This window comes from Rhododendron vialii, chromosome 10a, assembly GCF_030253575.1.
Source record: "Rhododendron vialii isolate Sample 1 chromosome 10a, ASM3025357v1".
NCBI classification, from domain to species: Eukaryota; Viridiplantae; Streptophyta; class Magnoliopsida; order Ericales; family Ericaceae; genus Rhododendron; species Rhododendron vialii.
Window position 1 is genome coordinate 36,973,231 of NC_080566.1, and position 15,800 is coordinate 36,989,030.

The 15,800-nt window shown below is 39.4% G+C and overlaps 2 protein-coding genes across 2 annotated transcripts; one reads left to right on the forward strand and one right to left on the reverse strand.

The window, feature by feature from the left end:
• The first annotated feature begins 482 nt into the window (after positions 1-482).
• LOC131304136 (uncharacterized) lies at positions 483-5,940 on the forward strand. Its single transcript, XM_058331263.1, has 6 exons — positions 483-726; positions 2,436-2,496; positions 2,619-2,754; positions 2,901-3,222; positions 4,784-4,912; positions 4,998-5,940. Exons 1-6 carry the CDS (start codon positions 624-626, stop codon positions 5,453-5,455), a joined length of 1,209 nt encoding a protein of 402 aa, XP_058187246.1. The 5' UTR covers positions 483-623; the 3' UTR covers positions 5,456-5,940.
• Positions 5,941-12,681: 6,741 nt separating this feature from the next.
• Positions 12,682-13,977, reverse strand: LOC131304364 (RING-H2 finger protein ATL8-like). Its single transcript, XM_058331589.1, has one exon. The coding sequence runs from the start codon at positions 13,820-13,822 to the stop codon at positions 13,223-13,225; it is 600 nt and encodes a 199-aa protein (XP_058187572.1). The 5' UTR covers positions 13,823-13,977; the 3' UTR covers positions 12,682-13,222.
• Positions 13,978-15,800: the final 1,823 nt, after the last annotated feature.

Sequence of the window (15,800 nt, forward strand, 5' to 3'; positions counted from 1 at the left end):
AAGTAGAGTGCTCAACAACCTGTAGCTCATAAGTTTGACACAATTGTACTAAAACTGCCTGAATAATCAAAATCAAAAGAAGTTTCGTGAGACAGAGAGATAGAGATTAAAAGGTATCACTACTTTGCACGGTGGTTCAAATGAAAGTTCAATGTGTTCAAACTCCCGAATCAGTCACTTTTACTTCAAACCGCATAGCTACACTATTAATTTTTAGAACCTGAAGCAAGCTCACTACACTAAGATAGAACTGCCCCTGACTTTATAGGAGACTAGTTAAATTAACCAGTGTCGTTGAAGCTTCCAAACAAAAATGACAAGCTTGAGTAGTAGTATATTTAGATTTTGGCTAGCAATTTTAGCTAGGTGTTCTTGCACATGCCCTTATTACAATGGTTCTAATGTGAAAAGTTCAAGGTGTAATGTGTAAAACATCGAAACCATAAGGTTTTAATTTGTTATTAAGAACGAGCCGTTGGGATCATTCTGCGATTTCTTGAAACTTTCCCCTCGAAAGTCAGGATCTCTGATCAGTTGAAGACCCAAGAAGAAGACGACTCCCCAATTCGAAGCGTATCGCTGAATACCACCGAATTGAAATTCCTACACTTTGGTACCACCAAATGGCGAATGAGCAAAACGGCGTCGAAACGGCTTCTCTTGCTCTGAGGCCCGGAATCTTCATCGTCGGCTCCCCCAACGTCGGTAAACGCACCCTCCTCTCCCGTAAGTCTCTCTCTCTCTCTCTCTCTCTCTCTCTCTCTCTCTCTCTCTATACACACTTGTACATATATATATATATGTGTGTGTGTGTGTGTGTGTGTGTGTGTGTTGTGTATTCATACATGTGTTTTCATTTATGTGTGTTGGTAGTTGTTTGATTTTAGTTCATTCTCACTTACTTCGTAGCTGGAACAAGAAATTAGGTATCTTTTGTATGTGTTTTTGGTGTTCAAGAAATTAGGTTTTTCGTATGAGTTTCTTGTGTTTCTTTTTTTGGGTTTTTTCTAGGAAGTTGATAGTTTTCCTTGCAGACATGTATATTACATCTCTGTGTGTTGGTGTTTATTTGATTTTAGTTCATTCACACTCTATTTGAGAGAATGGCGTACGCTACTTACGCTACTTTATGGCTGGTACAAGAAATTAGGTCTCATTTGTGTTTATTTTGGGGGATTTCCTACTGTTTTCCTTGGGAAATTGATACTCCCCCCGTCTCATTTTGATAGGCCCATATTCCACTTTGGGATGTCCCAAAATACTTGTCCACTTTCCAAAATCAACTGTAGAAACTTGGTGAAGTTTCATTGTTACCCTTATGTTTAAATTGAATTACTACTACCTGCATCAATCAAATCACTTTTTGAGGGGGTATAATTAGACGTTAAATACATTTTGATGTAATCATTATGCTCCCTTAAAAAGTTGGAATCCCCAAATGGGACTATCAAAATGGGACAGAGGGAGTAATTGTTTCCCATTTTGGTAATTTGCGTTCTGGATGCAATTGTAGTTGGACCTCCTGAGCTTAGTCAATTGCCATGTTGAAGTGTTTGTGCCACTTGATAAGTAGTCTGATTGCTATTCTCTATTCCTAGCATTAGGCTTTGAAATCTGACTGATGGAATAGCATGAAAGGGACTTCTAATTAGCGGGTCCCACTTGTACTCCGGCATTGATACTAAAAAAGTAGATCCCGTAAGAATATATTGCTACTTACTAGGTTTGGGGGAGAGACGAGATTGTTTGTATGTATGTTGTTGTCGTTTAATCTTATCCGCGTAACCAAAAAATGGTGATTACTTGGAATTTTAGGGAGTTTTTCTTCCACACATATATAGGTATTTTAGGATGTTTATGGAATCTTTTTCCACCCAAGGAACTTACACGTGCCAATCCCATGATATTTTTCCAAACTAAACTGAAAATTAGTAAAATTAGTTGGAATATTCGGAATGTGCTGGGAGCGGAGCACCCCTGCACACCCTGTGTCCGCCTCTGATGGGGATCATTGACATAGTAGCGTATTGTAGAGTTTGAGTTTGCATTATACGTGATTTTTCAAGAGGAAGTAGCCAAAGAATTTTCTTGTTATGGTTTTCTGCTTCTATTCGGTATGTTTACTATCTAGGTATGTTGTACTCTCCTTCACAAGTACAAGATAAAAAAGAGAGAACATTCTTCCCTATACTGGTTATTCAGGGTCCAGGGACTTCGAAGCTGTTATGATGAAGATGGAAATTGGTAGAATGCTACTTTGTCATTTTCCCTCTTCTTGAGCCTATGAGAGTGCAGTGAGATCTTTTGTTAGCCTCGTGTTGATAATAATTCAGTATTGGGGTTTTTAGTTTCACACATAATCCATGAGATACATCATCTATGTTGACACGGAAGCAGAATTGAGTCTCACCACTTTGATTATTTGTTGATTTTAGGATTGCTCTCTGTGGATTTTGAAGATGCTTCTGATTCATCATCTGATGTACTTGCTTATGGGTATGTGGACTAGAGGTTCTTTCTTCAGACTGTCTATGATGCAGTTAATGTACTATCAATTTCATGCCTACCTAGGATTTCCTATATGTATCTGACTGAGTTGTAATTTCATGCCTAATCAGGTGGACTATCAGTACTAAGTATTACACTGCTGATGTGTCTGTTTGGATGTCTCATCTTCATGATGGCTTCTCTATTGGGTCCCTGCCAATATATGACCGGTTGACTGCATTGGTTATGGTTTTTGACATGAGTGATGTTAGCCTCACCTTCACTTTCAATCTAAGCTTTATACTTAAGAAGTTGGAATTTTAGTTTGCAGAAATTTGTGCATACTGCCATTTCATTTTCCTTGCTACAATGATAAATTGATGAGATGTATCTGTATCTTATGTAATCCACAGCTATCGTCTCTACCTGCACTGAAAGATTGGGTTTCCCGTACCGATATTCAGAAGTTTGACATATTATTATGCATTGGGAACAAAGCAGATCTGCTTCCTGGACATTCAGCTCATGTAGAATACAGAAGACGCATGCAGAAACTTGGAGACTCCTCTTTTGATTCAGAGTTCTCAGACTATGGAATTTCTGAAACTGAAGGGATTAGCTTACTGGGAGACGAAGAACCACTGTCAGAGATTACGAAGTCATGTATGGCATGGTGCACTGAACACAATATAGAATACATTGAAGCATGTGCATCCAATGCTGATTTTGACAAATGTAAGACTCTTCATTAGCCTTTACGTTTAAGTGCTGTTTTTCATTTTTTTAATAATCCATTTCATTGCGTTGTTCTGCTTATTTAGCAACCCGTAAAGGTACATGTCCTTTTCTGTTCTTAAGGGGAAACAATGGGGAATACCAAAACAATAACTGGACAATGAAGAAAATGAGCTTGGTTCTTTGGCTTTGCTACTTCTTAAAACACGCATATATGCAGAGGTGATGATCATAGTTCCTTGCCATTAGTAGATGGTACTACTAACCTTGTGATTCGTATTTTATGTTCAATTTTAATCTAATTACCTTTTAGCCACGCTGGAATAGGCAATGGGTACCAGTAACCTTGTCATTCCTATTTTGTGTTTCAATCTTAACCTAATTACTTTAGCCATGCTGGACACGCCCAATAGTCTGAATGGTATTGTTGTATGAAGTAGAACAATTTATCATTAGTTTTTTTTTGTTATGGATGCATTTGTAAGTATTTTGGTTTGTCTCAGAAAGTCTGTGAGCTACTGAGCTCTCAGTAGTCTATGTGTCCTGCCTGGGATTTGGCTCCTCCATGGAAGAAACTTGTCCACCTAGAAGCTGGTGTAACTTGAAGCCAACAGAAAAGTTAAACAGAGAAGTATGGAATAGGCATGCTGATATGATGTGTGACAACATTCTACAGAATGATTCACGCCTGCGTTGTCCCATTACAATCAAGGCAACTTAGAAGATATTTTGGACCATCATTATAGGACCTTAAAAGGCGTCGTTTAGCATAACGAGGCAACCTGAGAATAAGACAGTGGACGTTTGAATGGAGACTCCATAATGGTTAATATGTAGCTTGTCATTATCAAATTAATTCAAATACTGGCCCTGAATTGAGTAAATCTAAAACATCATTATGTTTTAAGACCAAACCATTTCAAATTAATCGATCACTACATGCTAGTCCTTAACGTATGCATTTTCATTTCTTTACGTGTTTTCATGTGTATAGGTTTATGGTTTAGTCATTTGTATGCTGTCCACTAGAACCCAAACCTTGAATCTAAATCTCCTGTTCTTGTTGGTCAACCATTCCTATTTGAGCATTTTGTTCCCCCAGGAATGGTCTGCCCCGGACCCAAAAAGTCAGATGCTCGCAAGACTCCTGAATTCGCTCCTTTAGTTCGACTACTGCAAGCGAGACAAGGGAAGGCCTGGGCTTTTCCCTCCAGCCAGAGATAAATTATTTCTTAGCTTTCTCTCTTCCTTCCTTCTGCTTTATGCAATAGGGGTCCGAAAGCCGGCCCTGTCCTCTAGCCAGCAAGCTCTTTCTTTCTACTTTAAGGATTTCAATGAATCACCATATGGCTATGGTCATTGAAATGGAATTGTAATTTGTAGTCTAGAGACCTTGTATTTCCCCTTGAGTTTTATTTTCCTGCTACATGTGTGTTTTCAATTCAAGAGTTCATGGACATTCGTATTTTGTAGCCTATAGACCCTGATTTGCCACAAGTTCTATTTTCTTCCTGTGGGCAGGTGTTTAATTCTACTGAGATAAAGAGTTTTTCCTTGACAGGTTTGTCAGTTGATGGAGATTTACAAGGTGTTGAAAGACTCTATGGGGCTCTTTCTGCTTATATGTGGCCTGGTATGGTCTTGAAATCCGGCGATAAGATAAATGAACCATCTCTACCTGAGAAGCAAGGTTTGATTTCCTATTTTCATTTTTTGAATTGTAAAAACTGCTTTTTGTGTAGTCAGGGTGCTGAATGTTTAACTTCACTGCTCAGAGATGTCAGATGAAGAATCTGACTATGAAATTGAGTATGAAGCATTATCTGCTGGTTCAGCGGAACCATGGGACGACGCAGATGGAGGATGGGTTTCTGCCGTTAGCTCTGTTGCAACCTCTTCAGTTACTCCTACTATTGAAGCCAAAGAATGTGAAGACAAGGATATTATATCAGTTAAAGGAGAGCAGGAGCCTTCTACATCAATGTCTCATTCGGCGGAAGAAAATGGAAGAGGGGCATTGACCAATGCAGATGAGCCTGAGGAAGCCTCAGAACTCAACATGGGGGCACACTATGAGTTTGAAGATTTGGAACAGATAATGTCTGAGATTGGAAATATGCGTGATAGCTTGAGGTTGGTGCCTGATTTCCAGAGGAGGGAAATGGCAGCAAAGCTGGCACTAAAGATGGCTGCTATGTTTGAGGATAGCAGTGGTGGTGAAGAGGGCTTTTGATTGATAAGGTGACATATTGGTGGGTAACAAGAAGCTTGGACAGCTGAAATCACACTTTCGCCCCATGAGGTTAAGGAAAAACCGCTAGTAGTCTACAGTTATATATCCAGACAAACGGGAAGCTTCTGTCAAGTACTGTGTGAGCTCTTTTCTTGTTTTGATATCCTTAGGTTGCAGAGAATTGTCCATGAGACAGATTCATCACCATGAAGTTTTGTTGATTAATGCTTCCCAGGCAAGGAAAACCTACATCTATGGAAATGATCGCTATTTTACAACGGAATGAGAAGTTATTTAACTGTATTTTAGACAACCAAGCAAGTTTGAGATTCAAAAGTTACTGCCGATCAAATGACCTGGCCACTTACTTTGTTGGCTTAATGATTTTGATGAAGAGACTTTTGTAATTTTAACCTGTTAAGGTACGTCTACGTCCTTGCTTTTGGTTAGTAAATCATATGACATGCCACCTATTCGTTTGTCTATAACATGTGTGTCTCCCCAAAAGGTGAAATGTTTCTTGTTTCGAAATATCTTGTCTCTTGTAACACATATTTTGCTTTGGTAAGCATGTAGATTGTTTCGCCGAAATAGATATATGTTTGATTTTCTTGTCAACTTCTTATTTAAGGTCTGTAGGTCCAAGAGCTAAAACTCCTATGGCAAGACTACTGCAATATATGTTTTTCTTGCTCCTATAACCATGAGAAGTATCTATTTAGCCACAGTACTCTGAATTGAACATTCAAGGGATGAGATTTTATTCTATATATAGACTTTTTTTAATTGTTTGTGGATATTTCAAGTTGGATACAGGAGAGGATGCAGCAAGATTTTTCTTTGCTCTTTTCTCCCAACTATATTCAGGTCTGGGGTAAGCCGGGGGTGGGTAGCCTGGTAGGAAATTCAAGAAAAAGTCGATCTAGGAGATGGCTTATCCTGATTAGTGGGTTGTTTATTGGTCCCAGCCGGTTAGTAGGCAAAAATATCGGTGTTTTTTTTTGGGTAAATTAAAAAAAAAAAAAAATATCGGTGTTGTGAAAGCTTTGGTGGTTAAGAAGCACAATCAGTTGAGATTTGAAAGCAAAATTGTAAGACCTAAGAAGCACAAACAGGGATACCGGATACAGCCATGACACGACATGGACACGGCAGTTAATTGAAAATTAGGGTACAGACATGGCAGGGACACATCGAATGTAGAATGTATTAATATTATAGATGTATGTTATGAATTCATATAAAAGTCGAAAACATTATTTTGTATCAATTTAAGAACAACACGATCAAGATACAAATCGGTGGTCCGCGTCGGGCTTGTAAGTATATACATAAACTATATATACATCTCTGAAAATTTTCACTCTGGGCCAAGTTCTAAAATTAGATTTTAACCTCTTAATATGTCCTTTGCATGCTCCAAGAGTATCGCCAACGTGTTTGACTGAAAGAAATATAATTAAAAAAATTAGACAAGTATTTAGGCATGTTCGTCATGTGTTCGCAGAGTGTTGTGTCGTGTTTGACCGACAAAGTGTCCGTCATGGATACAAGAGTTATGAGGCTGGTAGACGTGTCTGTGCTTCTTAGGTTAAGACTGCTAATGCAGGATTTCCCTTTCGATTTTTTATTATGGATTGATAGTTGGAGGTGGACTCACTAGTTCCTGTCAAGCTGTGGAAGGGTGCACATGTACTTTATCTTCCCAATTGTGATGCATGCCAAAAGTCTTGAGCACGAAAAAAGTAGTTGGTAATGGACCACCAGGGTTGGTAGTCTAGCGGTAAACAGCTCACTACCGTAAGATTTGGTTTTGGGAAGTTGTAAGTTCGAGGCATGTGGATGATGAGTCCTCGCGCCTTGCTACCTTGCCCTGCTTTGAAGCACTAGCCCTCGGTGGGACGGTAGAAATCTTTGGGTGATTTTGTTACCTCACAGAGGTCACCGTGGGTCTGGACTCTGTAGTTCCCTAATCGTCACGCCCTTGTTATAGCCGGTCGCCCTTCCTTCACCCTTTTGCATACTAAAGAAAGTGGTTGGTAGTGAACCCCAATCAATGTGACGATTACTAGGAAAAGTGCATGTTTTAGTGGGTAAAAGAAGATATTCACAAACCTTTCCGGATGGACAACCTTAATCCATCAGAGTGGAGTCTTGCCAGAATACCACCCAAGTGGCACATGACATGTGCTTATTCCTTCCCACCATAATAGGCTGCCATATTAGTTTGAGTCCAGTTATTGGAGTATGATTTTTGTTCTCCATCAGGCCCCGCCCGCCGTTGATCACCTCCTCCGTCTACCTCTAATGATCCCCTGCCACCTTCAGCAACTCACCGGCAACCACCCGCTGTTGTCCATTGACTTCGGTGACCTTCCGGCAACCCTAGTACAGCCACAGGCCACCCACCTCCGGGGATTTTTTTTTTTTTTTTGGACACAAACGTGTGTAGCATACGTGTTTCACGTATTTTTCTCTTCTTTTTGTTTGAAAAGTAAAATTCTTGTTTGCAAGAAGGAAAACTAAGAATTGGCAGTGTTACCAAACAGATCCAAAAATTGGCAGTTTTACCAGAGATCCTGGAATTGTTACTGTTTCCAGTTGGGTAAAGGAACACAGTTAGGCAAGATTTTTCTTTCCCTTCTGTTCAGACTCTATTCGAGTTTGGCTGTCAAAGAAAGGTGGTAGCCACTAAGCCTTTCAGCCAAATCTAGGAAAAATGGCAAAAAGGTTGGCAGAAAGGTTTAGCTCAAGTGGTAGAAAGGGCGGATACAAGTGTCTTGCAAGGACAAGTCTTTGATTCGATTTCCATCAAAAGGCATATTCTTTTAGGCCAGGCTGCGAGAGTTTCTCTCGTGAATTATATATCTAGTCTCGGCGTTAATAACCTGTCTTTGACTAGACCATTCAGGGGATTAGTCAACGTGTGCATAAGTTGACTGGCACACCCTTTGCGGTCGAAAAACAAAATCTAGAAAAAGTTTATCTACCAGATAGCTTCTCCTGATTACTGAGTCATTTATTTGCCCTAGTAGGTAAAAAATACAGAGAAAGCAATGGTGTAATGGGGTGGTTCCCAATGCTGATGTGCCATGGAGTGAAAGAAGCACTACAAGTGAAAGTATGATAATCAAATAGTCTTTGAGTACCACAGAGGTGGTAGCGCAGTTGGTGAGGGCCACCACTCCCCTTAATGCGGACGGAAGTTCGAGTCCTGGCAGGTGCTTGAAATCCGTTTGCGGATCAAAGGGGGGGACTTTTACCAGCTATGCACTAAAGTGGTGCCGTGGTGACGGTCCGTCCTTCCGGACGGTAGCTATGGCTCGAACCGGATATTTCATTGACAGGTAGGGAGCCCTTATAGTTACACTCAAAGGAAGTTGCTATGCTGGTCGCCCCCTTCCGTCCTTATTGATTATCAAAAAAATAAAATAGTCTTTTGAGTGTCCTTTTGGCGGGTGTCTCTGTCTCTTCTCTTCTGGACTACTAGTTGGTACTGCAAAAGGCGTTGTTTGGTTAGATTGTCTACCAACTAGCTCTTTTAAATTCTATTGCTAGGGAAAAAAAAATAGTTCGTATCGAAACTTTTCAAGTGCTATCAACTCTTTTGAAACTAGTTTTTACAGAGTTTTGCTCCGATTTTAACTGAGCTTTCGCAAATGAGTGGCAGGATTGGACTTCAAAATTAATCGAGATGCATAAGCTATGCCCGGACACTTCGTCTTGGACTCGAAACATGAAAAACACTTGGGAAAAGTGAAACTACACGTATGATTTGTGTAGTGAGTAAAGAAGATATTTTGCTACCCTTTATTGATGGATAACCTTAGTTCCCCAGAGTGGAATCCTACCTGAATGCTACCCAATTGGCACACTACATTTGTCATTTCGAGATAGACTGACTGACTCAAAATTTTCTTCGGCCTTTTCGACGACTAAAAGAGAAACCGTTCAATGTGCCTATTTCCTTACGAAAAAGGTAAGCATACACTTTATTGGAACAGATTTGAGTCCCCATCGAATAAATAAGAAAAAAAAGAGTTGAATCTTAATATACAATTTGGTGGTTCACCGCTTACAAATCTTGAGCTTTTAAGTACTGGACTTGGGTCTGTCAATGTGTGTTGGGACGAAGTGATGTTTGTGGACTATGTGGGTACTCACAGATGGATTGGACCTTTGCACACATGGAGAGAATCATTGTGGATCGGACTCCTAACAACACTAGGTCTTGGGTTTCAAGCGAATTGACAACTTCCAGTGTGATAGTTACTGATGTGGTTCCTCATTTACTGCAGAATAGGATCCACCACAATCCTATTCGACTATTTGAGTCGTTTATTTCGTAGATCTTGAAGTATTTGTCGTTCATGCAAAAAATCGGATCAAATGGATATTGGCAAAGGTTTGTTGGAATCATATTTGTCTGAAGAATCATGAATGGTTAGAGTCTTACCGTCTATTTGCCTTGTGACAAATATATTTTGACCTTCGTTCAACTAGATATCGATTTAATTGACCTAATTTTTAACTCGAATGATAGAAACACAACGAAACTAATTAAATGAATGGCTAGAATAATCAAATGGCGTTATGGATTTCATTTCGCGTCACATGAGAAATCATCATTTGAGAAAATCTTGGATTTGTGCAAGTTTCTCCCACCCCTTATTGAGATAATAGATATAGATACATACAAATATGTGATGCTGTTATTGGATATGTACTTGAAGAAAATGTGGAGGTTTCTTTATCTTTATTCTAATTCTTTCCTTTGAATGTCATCAACTTTCATTATCTATTGCTTGAAGTAACAGAGCGGCAAACTAAAGATACTGGAACAAATCAAATTTGTCAGAGCAAGTTATTCCCTAGATTTGACAAAAGTATTCAATTGTTTTGTATATAAAATATTGACACAAGACTATAAATATATTTTTTCAATAATTCAGGTGTCCGAACCATCTTATACGCACCTCAACTAATCATGGGGGATCAATTTCACTGCCTACTTGCGAGGGTCTCATTTAGAGGTCTGTATGGACTGACCCTAAAGGAGTTAATAACACTTTAAAAATTTCGAACTTAAGATCTTACGATGGAACAAACTCCAAATTTGAGGCCTCAGATCTCTAGGCAAACCCTTTGGGCTTACATGACTACAAATCTTGAGAGAGACTTATGACTAAACACACTATCGATCAATAGTTTAGATTAGTTGAATTTGGAAGAGAAATGGGTATGGTTCACAACAGGGAAAGTGTAAAGGTACAAGAGAATCTTGAAGCTTAATATGGGAGAATCTGCTTAATTTCCTCCTCTCTTTTTTTCCCTGGCAAAACTTTTTCCCTACATGACCAAAAGATTCATAGCCTTGTCCCTCAAAAAGCCAAAAACTGGACCGGAGTTGCCTACACGGACTCAAAAAGCCGAAACTGAACCGGTCTAGTGTTCTCCGTAACTGGTGAGGAGCTAAGGTTGGAATTGTGAATCTGGTGAAGAACTAACTTGATGACGAATTTTGACAGGATTTTTCATATGTTGGCCGTCATGCCACGTAACACATAACCCACCTAAGACATAACCCTCATTTTTTTTGACATAAGCTTGACTGTGTAAGATATAAGACTCGAAATATGATGCATCCAGAATAACATCCTATTGAGTGATTTAAGTTCGAGTAAAATAGCAGTTTGACAAAATTTGATACTTTAGTACTAGTATCCAGTATTCATTTTATAGATCTGGAGAAAACACATATTTTTGTATAAAAAATAAATTAAAAAAAAGAGAATTTTTTTAGAGAAGGCAAATTATTAATTAGTCCGACACTTTAAGAAGAAGAAATAAGAAATGACTACCCACAAACCAGAATACTTCTTGTTTAACTCGTGCTAGCAACAAAAAGATGGGACCTTAATCAACCCACAGAATAATAGGAAGGTGGTAGGAATAATTTTTTTTTTAGGGGTTCTCACCAGGAGTAAAAGTAAGACAAAGTGAGAGGAGAAAAATAAAATGAGTTGAGGTGCGTGTAAGCTGGCCTGAACATTTGGTTATTTAAAAAAAACCTCAACGGACAACTTTCTCAGGGTAAAAAAATTTCACACTCTGATGCAGGGAAGCGAATAAGAAAACTGATGATCAAAACGACAAGGACAATCACAAACTCAATAGTTTAGAGAAACTCTCTCTGACTCTTTTCTTTTATCAATAATCAACTGCTCAGCCCTAAGGCGTAAAATCGAATATATAGGTAGCAACCCTAACCCTAGAAAACATAAAAAAACAATGCCGAAATTATTACAGACCCATAAAATAGAAGAAAAAACAAGACTTTAGAAAAAAGAATAAGCTGAAACGGAAATTCCTACGGAAAGTTATAAGAGCGCAAAGATTGGCCCAAAACGAAACGAAGGCCCATTGAGAGGCCTAAACTGCATGTTCTGACCGTTGAGCCGTTTCGCATCGAACCCAGGTGGATCCGTCGCCTAAATCCACGGTCAATTATATTACGAAAATGCCGGTTAGTACAAATAGGCCTTAGAATGTTTAAGATGGTACTCCTCTTTTTTGATAATTGCACTCCTTGTTTGGTCATCTCGTGATGTGTATTTACAATATTACCGTTTCTAGTGTAAACAAATTCCCTCACGAAAGGATAATTATGTATTTTTACGTATAAGTAGAAAAAAAAAGGTGTAGTTACAAAAAAACCACAGAGGAGTATGTAAATTATTTCTGCAGTAAAAAGGTTACACAAAATCTGAAAATATCACCATCAATTATTCAATGTTTAGTTCAAATCATAGATGTCACATCTATCTTATCTTCACTCACAAAAATGGGCAAACAAAATAACACTCAACAATAACACCATCTATTCTTCATACAATGATACACCCTTCCCTGTTTTCCATAAATTCCCTTTCAAATACAACAGGCTATATGAAAACAATCTAGCTAGGAATGCGATGTTAGACTTGCTCCTATCCAAATCGGGGACTCGGTAGTGCAAGAACGCAATCCGAGCCATTAGATACAAGCATGCCATAATTGTGTTTCCAGAATTGCTCCTACGAGAAATGGACAGAAATGATGGGAAAAAAGTACCCATCACCAAGCCTTGGAATGGTAATTGTACATAAACAATCTCTAAATTTCAACCAATTCACCAAAATTAAACGAGCATTTATATTTCAAAAAAAAAAAAAAAACACAAGAGCTAAGAAAAGGGGCAAATTGCATTATATTTCATTCCTATCACAACATAGAAAAACTTTCAATATATACAACAACAAAGGCATGGCTTCTCATCTCCTCCTCTACATACAACAAATAGCAAATTCAATTCTCCCTTTCCTCCCCCATTGATGTAACTGAGGAAAAAACTGCTTTATAACCCAATTGTTTCCAGTTTTTCCATGTCTGCCCCAAATCTAGCACTATAGATAGATGTACTCTACAAAATCAAACTTCACACTTGCCTTTTTCAGGGATTGGACATAAAGTTAGGGTTTCCTTTTCATCCCCATCTAAGAACACAACTTTAGCACCTCAGTGCGAACGCAGTTTTGTCTGAAGCCGTTTGATACAGTAGTGTCGGGAGTTAGGCGGCGGACGGATCGAACCAACCCAATTTCCAACTACAAGCACTTTTTAACTGCAACGAATTTAATACAGGCTATTGGAGCTGGAATTACCCGGCTACGACTTGCCCCCTCCAATAAATTAATATTTTAAAGTGCGTTCCTAGTATTGCTCGCCTCAGAAAGGCAAAAATCCAGCGGAGGAAGAACCGCGGTCTCCTCTCGCCTCCGTCCGAGCTCCGGCGGCGGCAGTGGAGGCCGCCGCCGCCGGACACTCGCCGCACTTCCGGCACCTTGTCACGACGAGGATCTGGCGGCATGACGGGCACGAGGAGTGAGATCCGAGCCACGTGTCGATGCAGACGACGTGGAAGCCGTGGCTGCACTGCGGCAGCACGCGGATCTCGTCGCCGTCGGCGTACTCCGCCAGGCAGATCGCGCACTCGCTGCCTCCGCCGCCCGTACCGGCTGCGGCGGCGAGCTTCTCGTTGTAGGTGTACTTCGGGAGCGACTGGAGGACCTTCTTTTTGAGGCCCTTGTTGTTCTGGTTGGAGGATCTCGGGCCGCCGTTGCCGGTGGAGCCGCGGCGGAGCCAGGCGCATCTGGCGACGGCGATTAAGCCGACGACGCAGATTAGGGCGCAGAGGAGGGCGGCGAGGACGACCACGAAGTCGGGCTCGACTGCGACGGGTTCGGGCGGGTCAGCTGCCGCTGCCGCTGCTGTTGTATTATTAGTTGAATTGACGATGGTGGTGAGGAATCTAGGTGGACGAGGCATGACTAGCTGTTAGAGGAGAGAGAGAGAGAGAGAGAGGCGTGGAGGAGAGAGAGAGAGGTGAGTGGGGGTAGGAGAGGGTTTTTGGGAGGTAGCTCAACTGTTCTAGTAAAGTAAAGTGGTTCACAGTTAAGTCGGTTTGTATCTAATGTAATATGTATATATATTTATGCTGAGGACATTTGCTAAAGTAGTACCTTCAATTATTGAGTACTTCTGAAATATCACGTGTCATTGTCAGACGGAACTTGTCGCAAATAAAAGATCGTCAATTGCATGGTGTGGGTCATTTTTTATCTCTCAATAACTTAAAAAAAAATGAACGATAATGTCGCTACTGTGTGATTTGTCGCTACGTAAATGATTGAGAGTACCACGTAAGCAACGCTAAGTGAATAATTACTTTCTAGGTACACATTCTTTTGAACACATTTTCAAGACTAATATAAAAAAAATTCGATTAATTAGATATCGATAAATACACGATTCAAATCAGTTAGTTAAAAAAAAGCATTTTTACATATTCATTTTTTTGAGAAAAATTTGAACTTCTAAGATTTTCAACGATATCCGATCAACCTTATCTTATGGCATTAAGGATTTTTGTATTGAGACTAGGGGTGGCAAACGGGCGGGTTTGGGTCAAATTGGGTAAGTTGTTAGTGGATTGGGTCTTTAATGGGTCATTGACCCATTTAGACCCATTAACTATGAGTCTAATTACCCATACCCAACCAGACCTATTTATTTTAAAGCAAACCCGACCCGCCCATTAACCCAATTACATATATACTAAAAATTATGATCGAAAAATTAGAAAAGTAAAAAAAAATTATGATCGAAACTCATAAATTTTTTCAAAAAGACGAGAATAAGTAATTTTTTTTGTCTTATTGATTTTTTTTTGTCTTTATTCAAAAAATTATAAGTTTCGATCAAATTTTTTTACTTTTCCGATTCCTCTCATCAAAACAAATTAATAAGTCACAAAAATATGACACAAAACAAAAAAAAATACAAAAAAAATTTGAATAAGGACAAAAAAATAAGTCAATTTTTTAATCTAAACCCTTTGCGGGACTACCATGAGAGAAATTTATTCACGGCGGAGCACAATTTCACGGGTCCATTCGCGCAATTAATGGATGAGATGTGTTTTCAATTTTGACTGGTCAAAATAATTATTACCGGTCACAATTGAATAAAAGAGAGAGAGGAGGCCATGCTCCTGGGAGAGAGAGAGAGAGAGAGAGAGAGAGAGAGAGAGAAGGCCATGCTCCTGGGGGTTGGGGTTGGGGTTGGGGTTGGGGGGAGAGAGAGAGAGTTCCACTTTTCAATTGCAAAAGAGACCAATTAATAGATGGAATTTGGTAGGTTACTTTCATTGCCCATTGGGTCATTTAAGTTGACGCAATTGATGCCCAATTATGACCCAACTAATAATGGGTTAGCTGGGTTTAAACCCATTCTTACCCAACTAATAAATGAGGTTGGGTTGGATCTATTTTCTAGTTGATGGGCCTGGGTTTGTTAATGGGTCTGGGTTCAATTTGCCACTCCTAATTGAGACCTACGAAATGAACCATTCAGATTGCCAAAACTTATTGTGAAACTCACACTATCGGATGGTGTGTTGCACAGAGGTGTTTTAAGAAGTGTGCAAGAAGAATTAGCCATACGAAGTGATGAAAAAGTAAACCAAACCAGGAATTTGTCATGAATTGAGGCTGTCTAAGTGTTTTTTTTGTCTGTCTGCTTTAAAATTTTAATTAATATAACTAAAAACAGTGCAATGAAAACTAAACATATTCATCGCCTTTAGAAGTAGTAATTAATTTAGTTAAAATCGTCTCTTACTCGCTACTTGGCTAAGGTAGCATATTGTCTTTTTAGTACTCGTTATCTTTTCCAAAAGAAATAATTTTCGCACTCTTCTTAGCGTTGTTCACACTCTTTGTTATTTTTATCGTTACTCTTCATG

Bases quoted from the DNA above. Each gene is read 5' to 3' on its own strand.
- LOC131304364 (XM_058331589.1), bottom strand. From the start codon at position 13,822: ATGCCTCGTCCACCTAGATTCCTCACCACCATCGTCAATTCAACTAAT.
- LOC131304136 (XM_058331263.1), top strand. From the start codon at position 624: ATGGCGAATGAGCAAAACGGCGTCGAAACGGCTTCTCTTGCTCTGAGG. The intron at 2,497-2,618 runs GTATGTGGACTA...ATGCCTAATCAG, and splicing joins TCTGATGTACTTGCTTATGG to GTGGACTATCAGTACTAAGT. The intron at 3,223-4,783 runs GTAAGACTCTTC...TTTCCTTGACAG, and splicing joins CAATGCTGATTTTGACAAAT to GTTTGTCAGTTGATGGAGAT.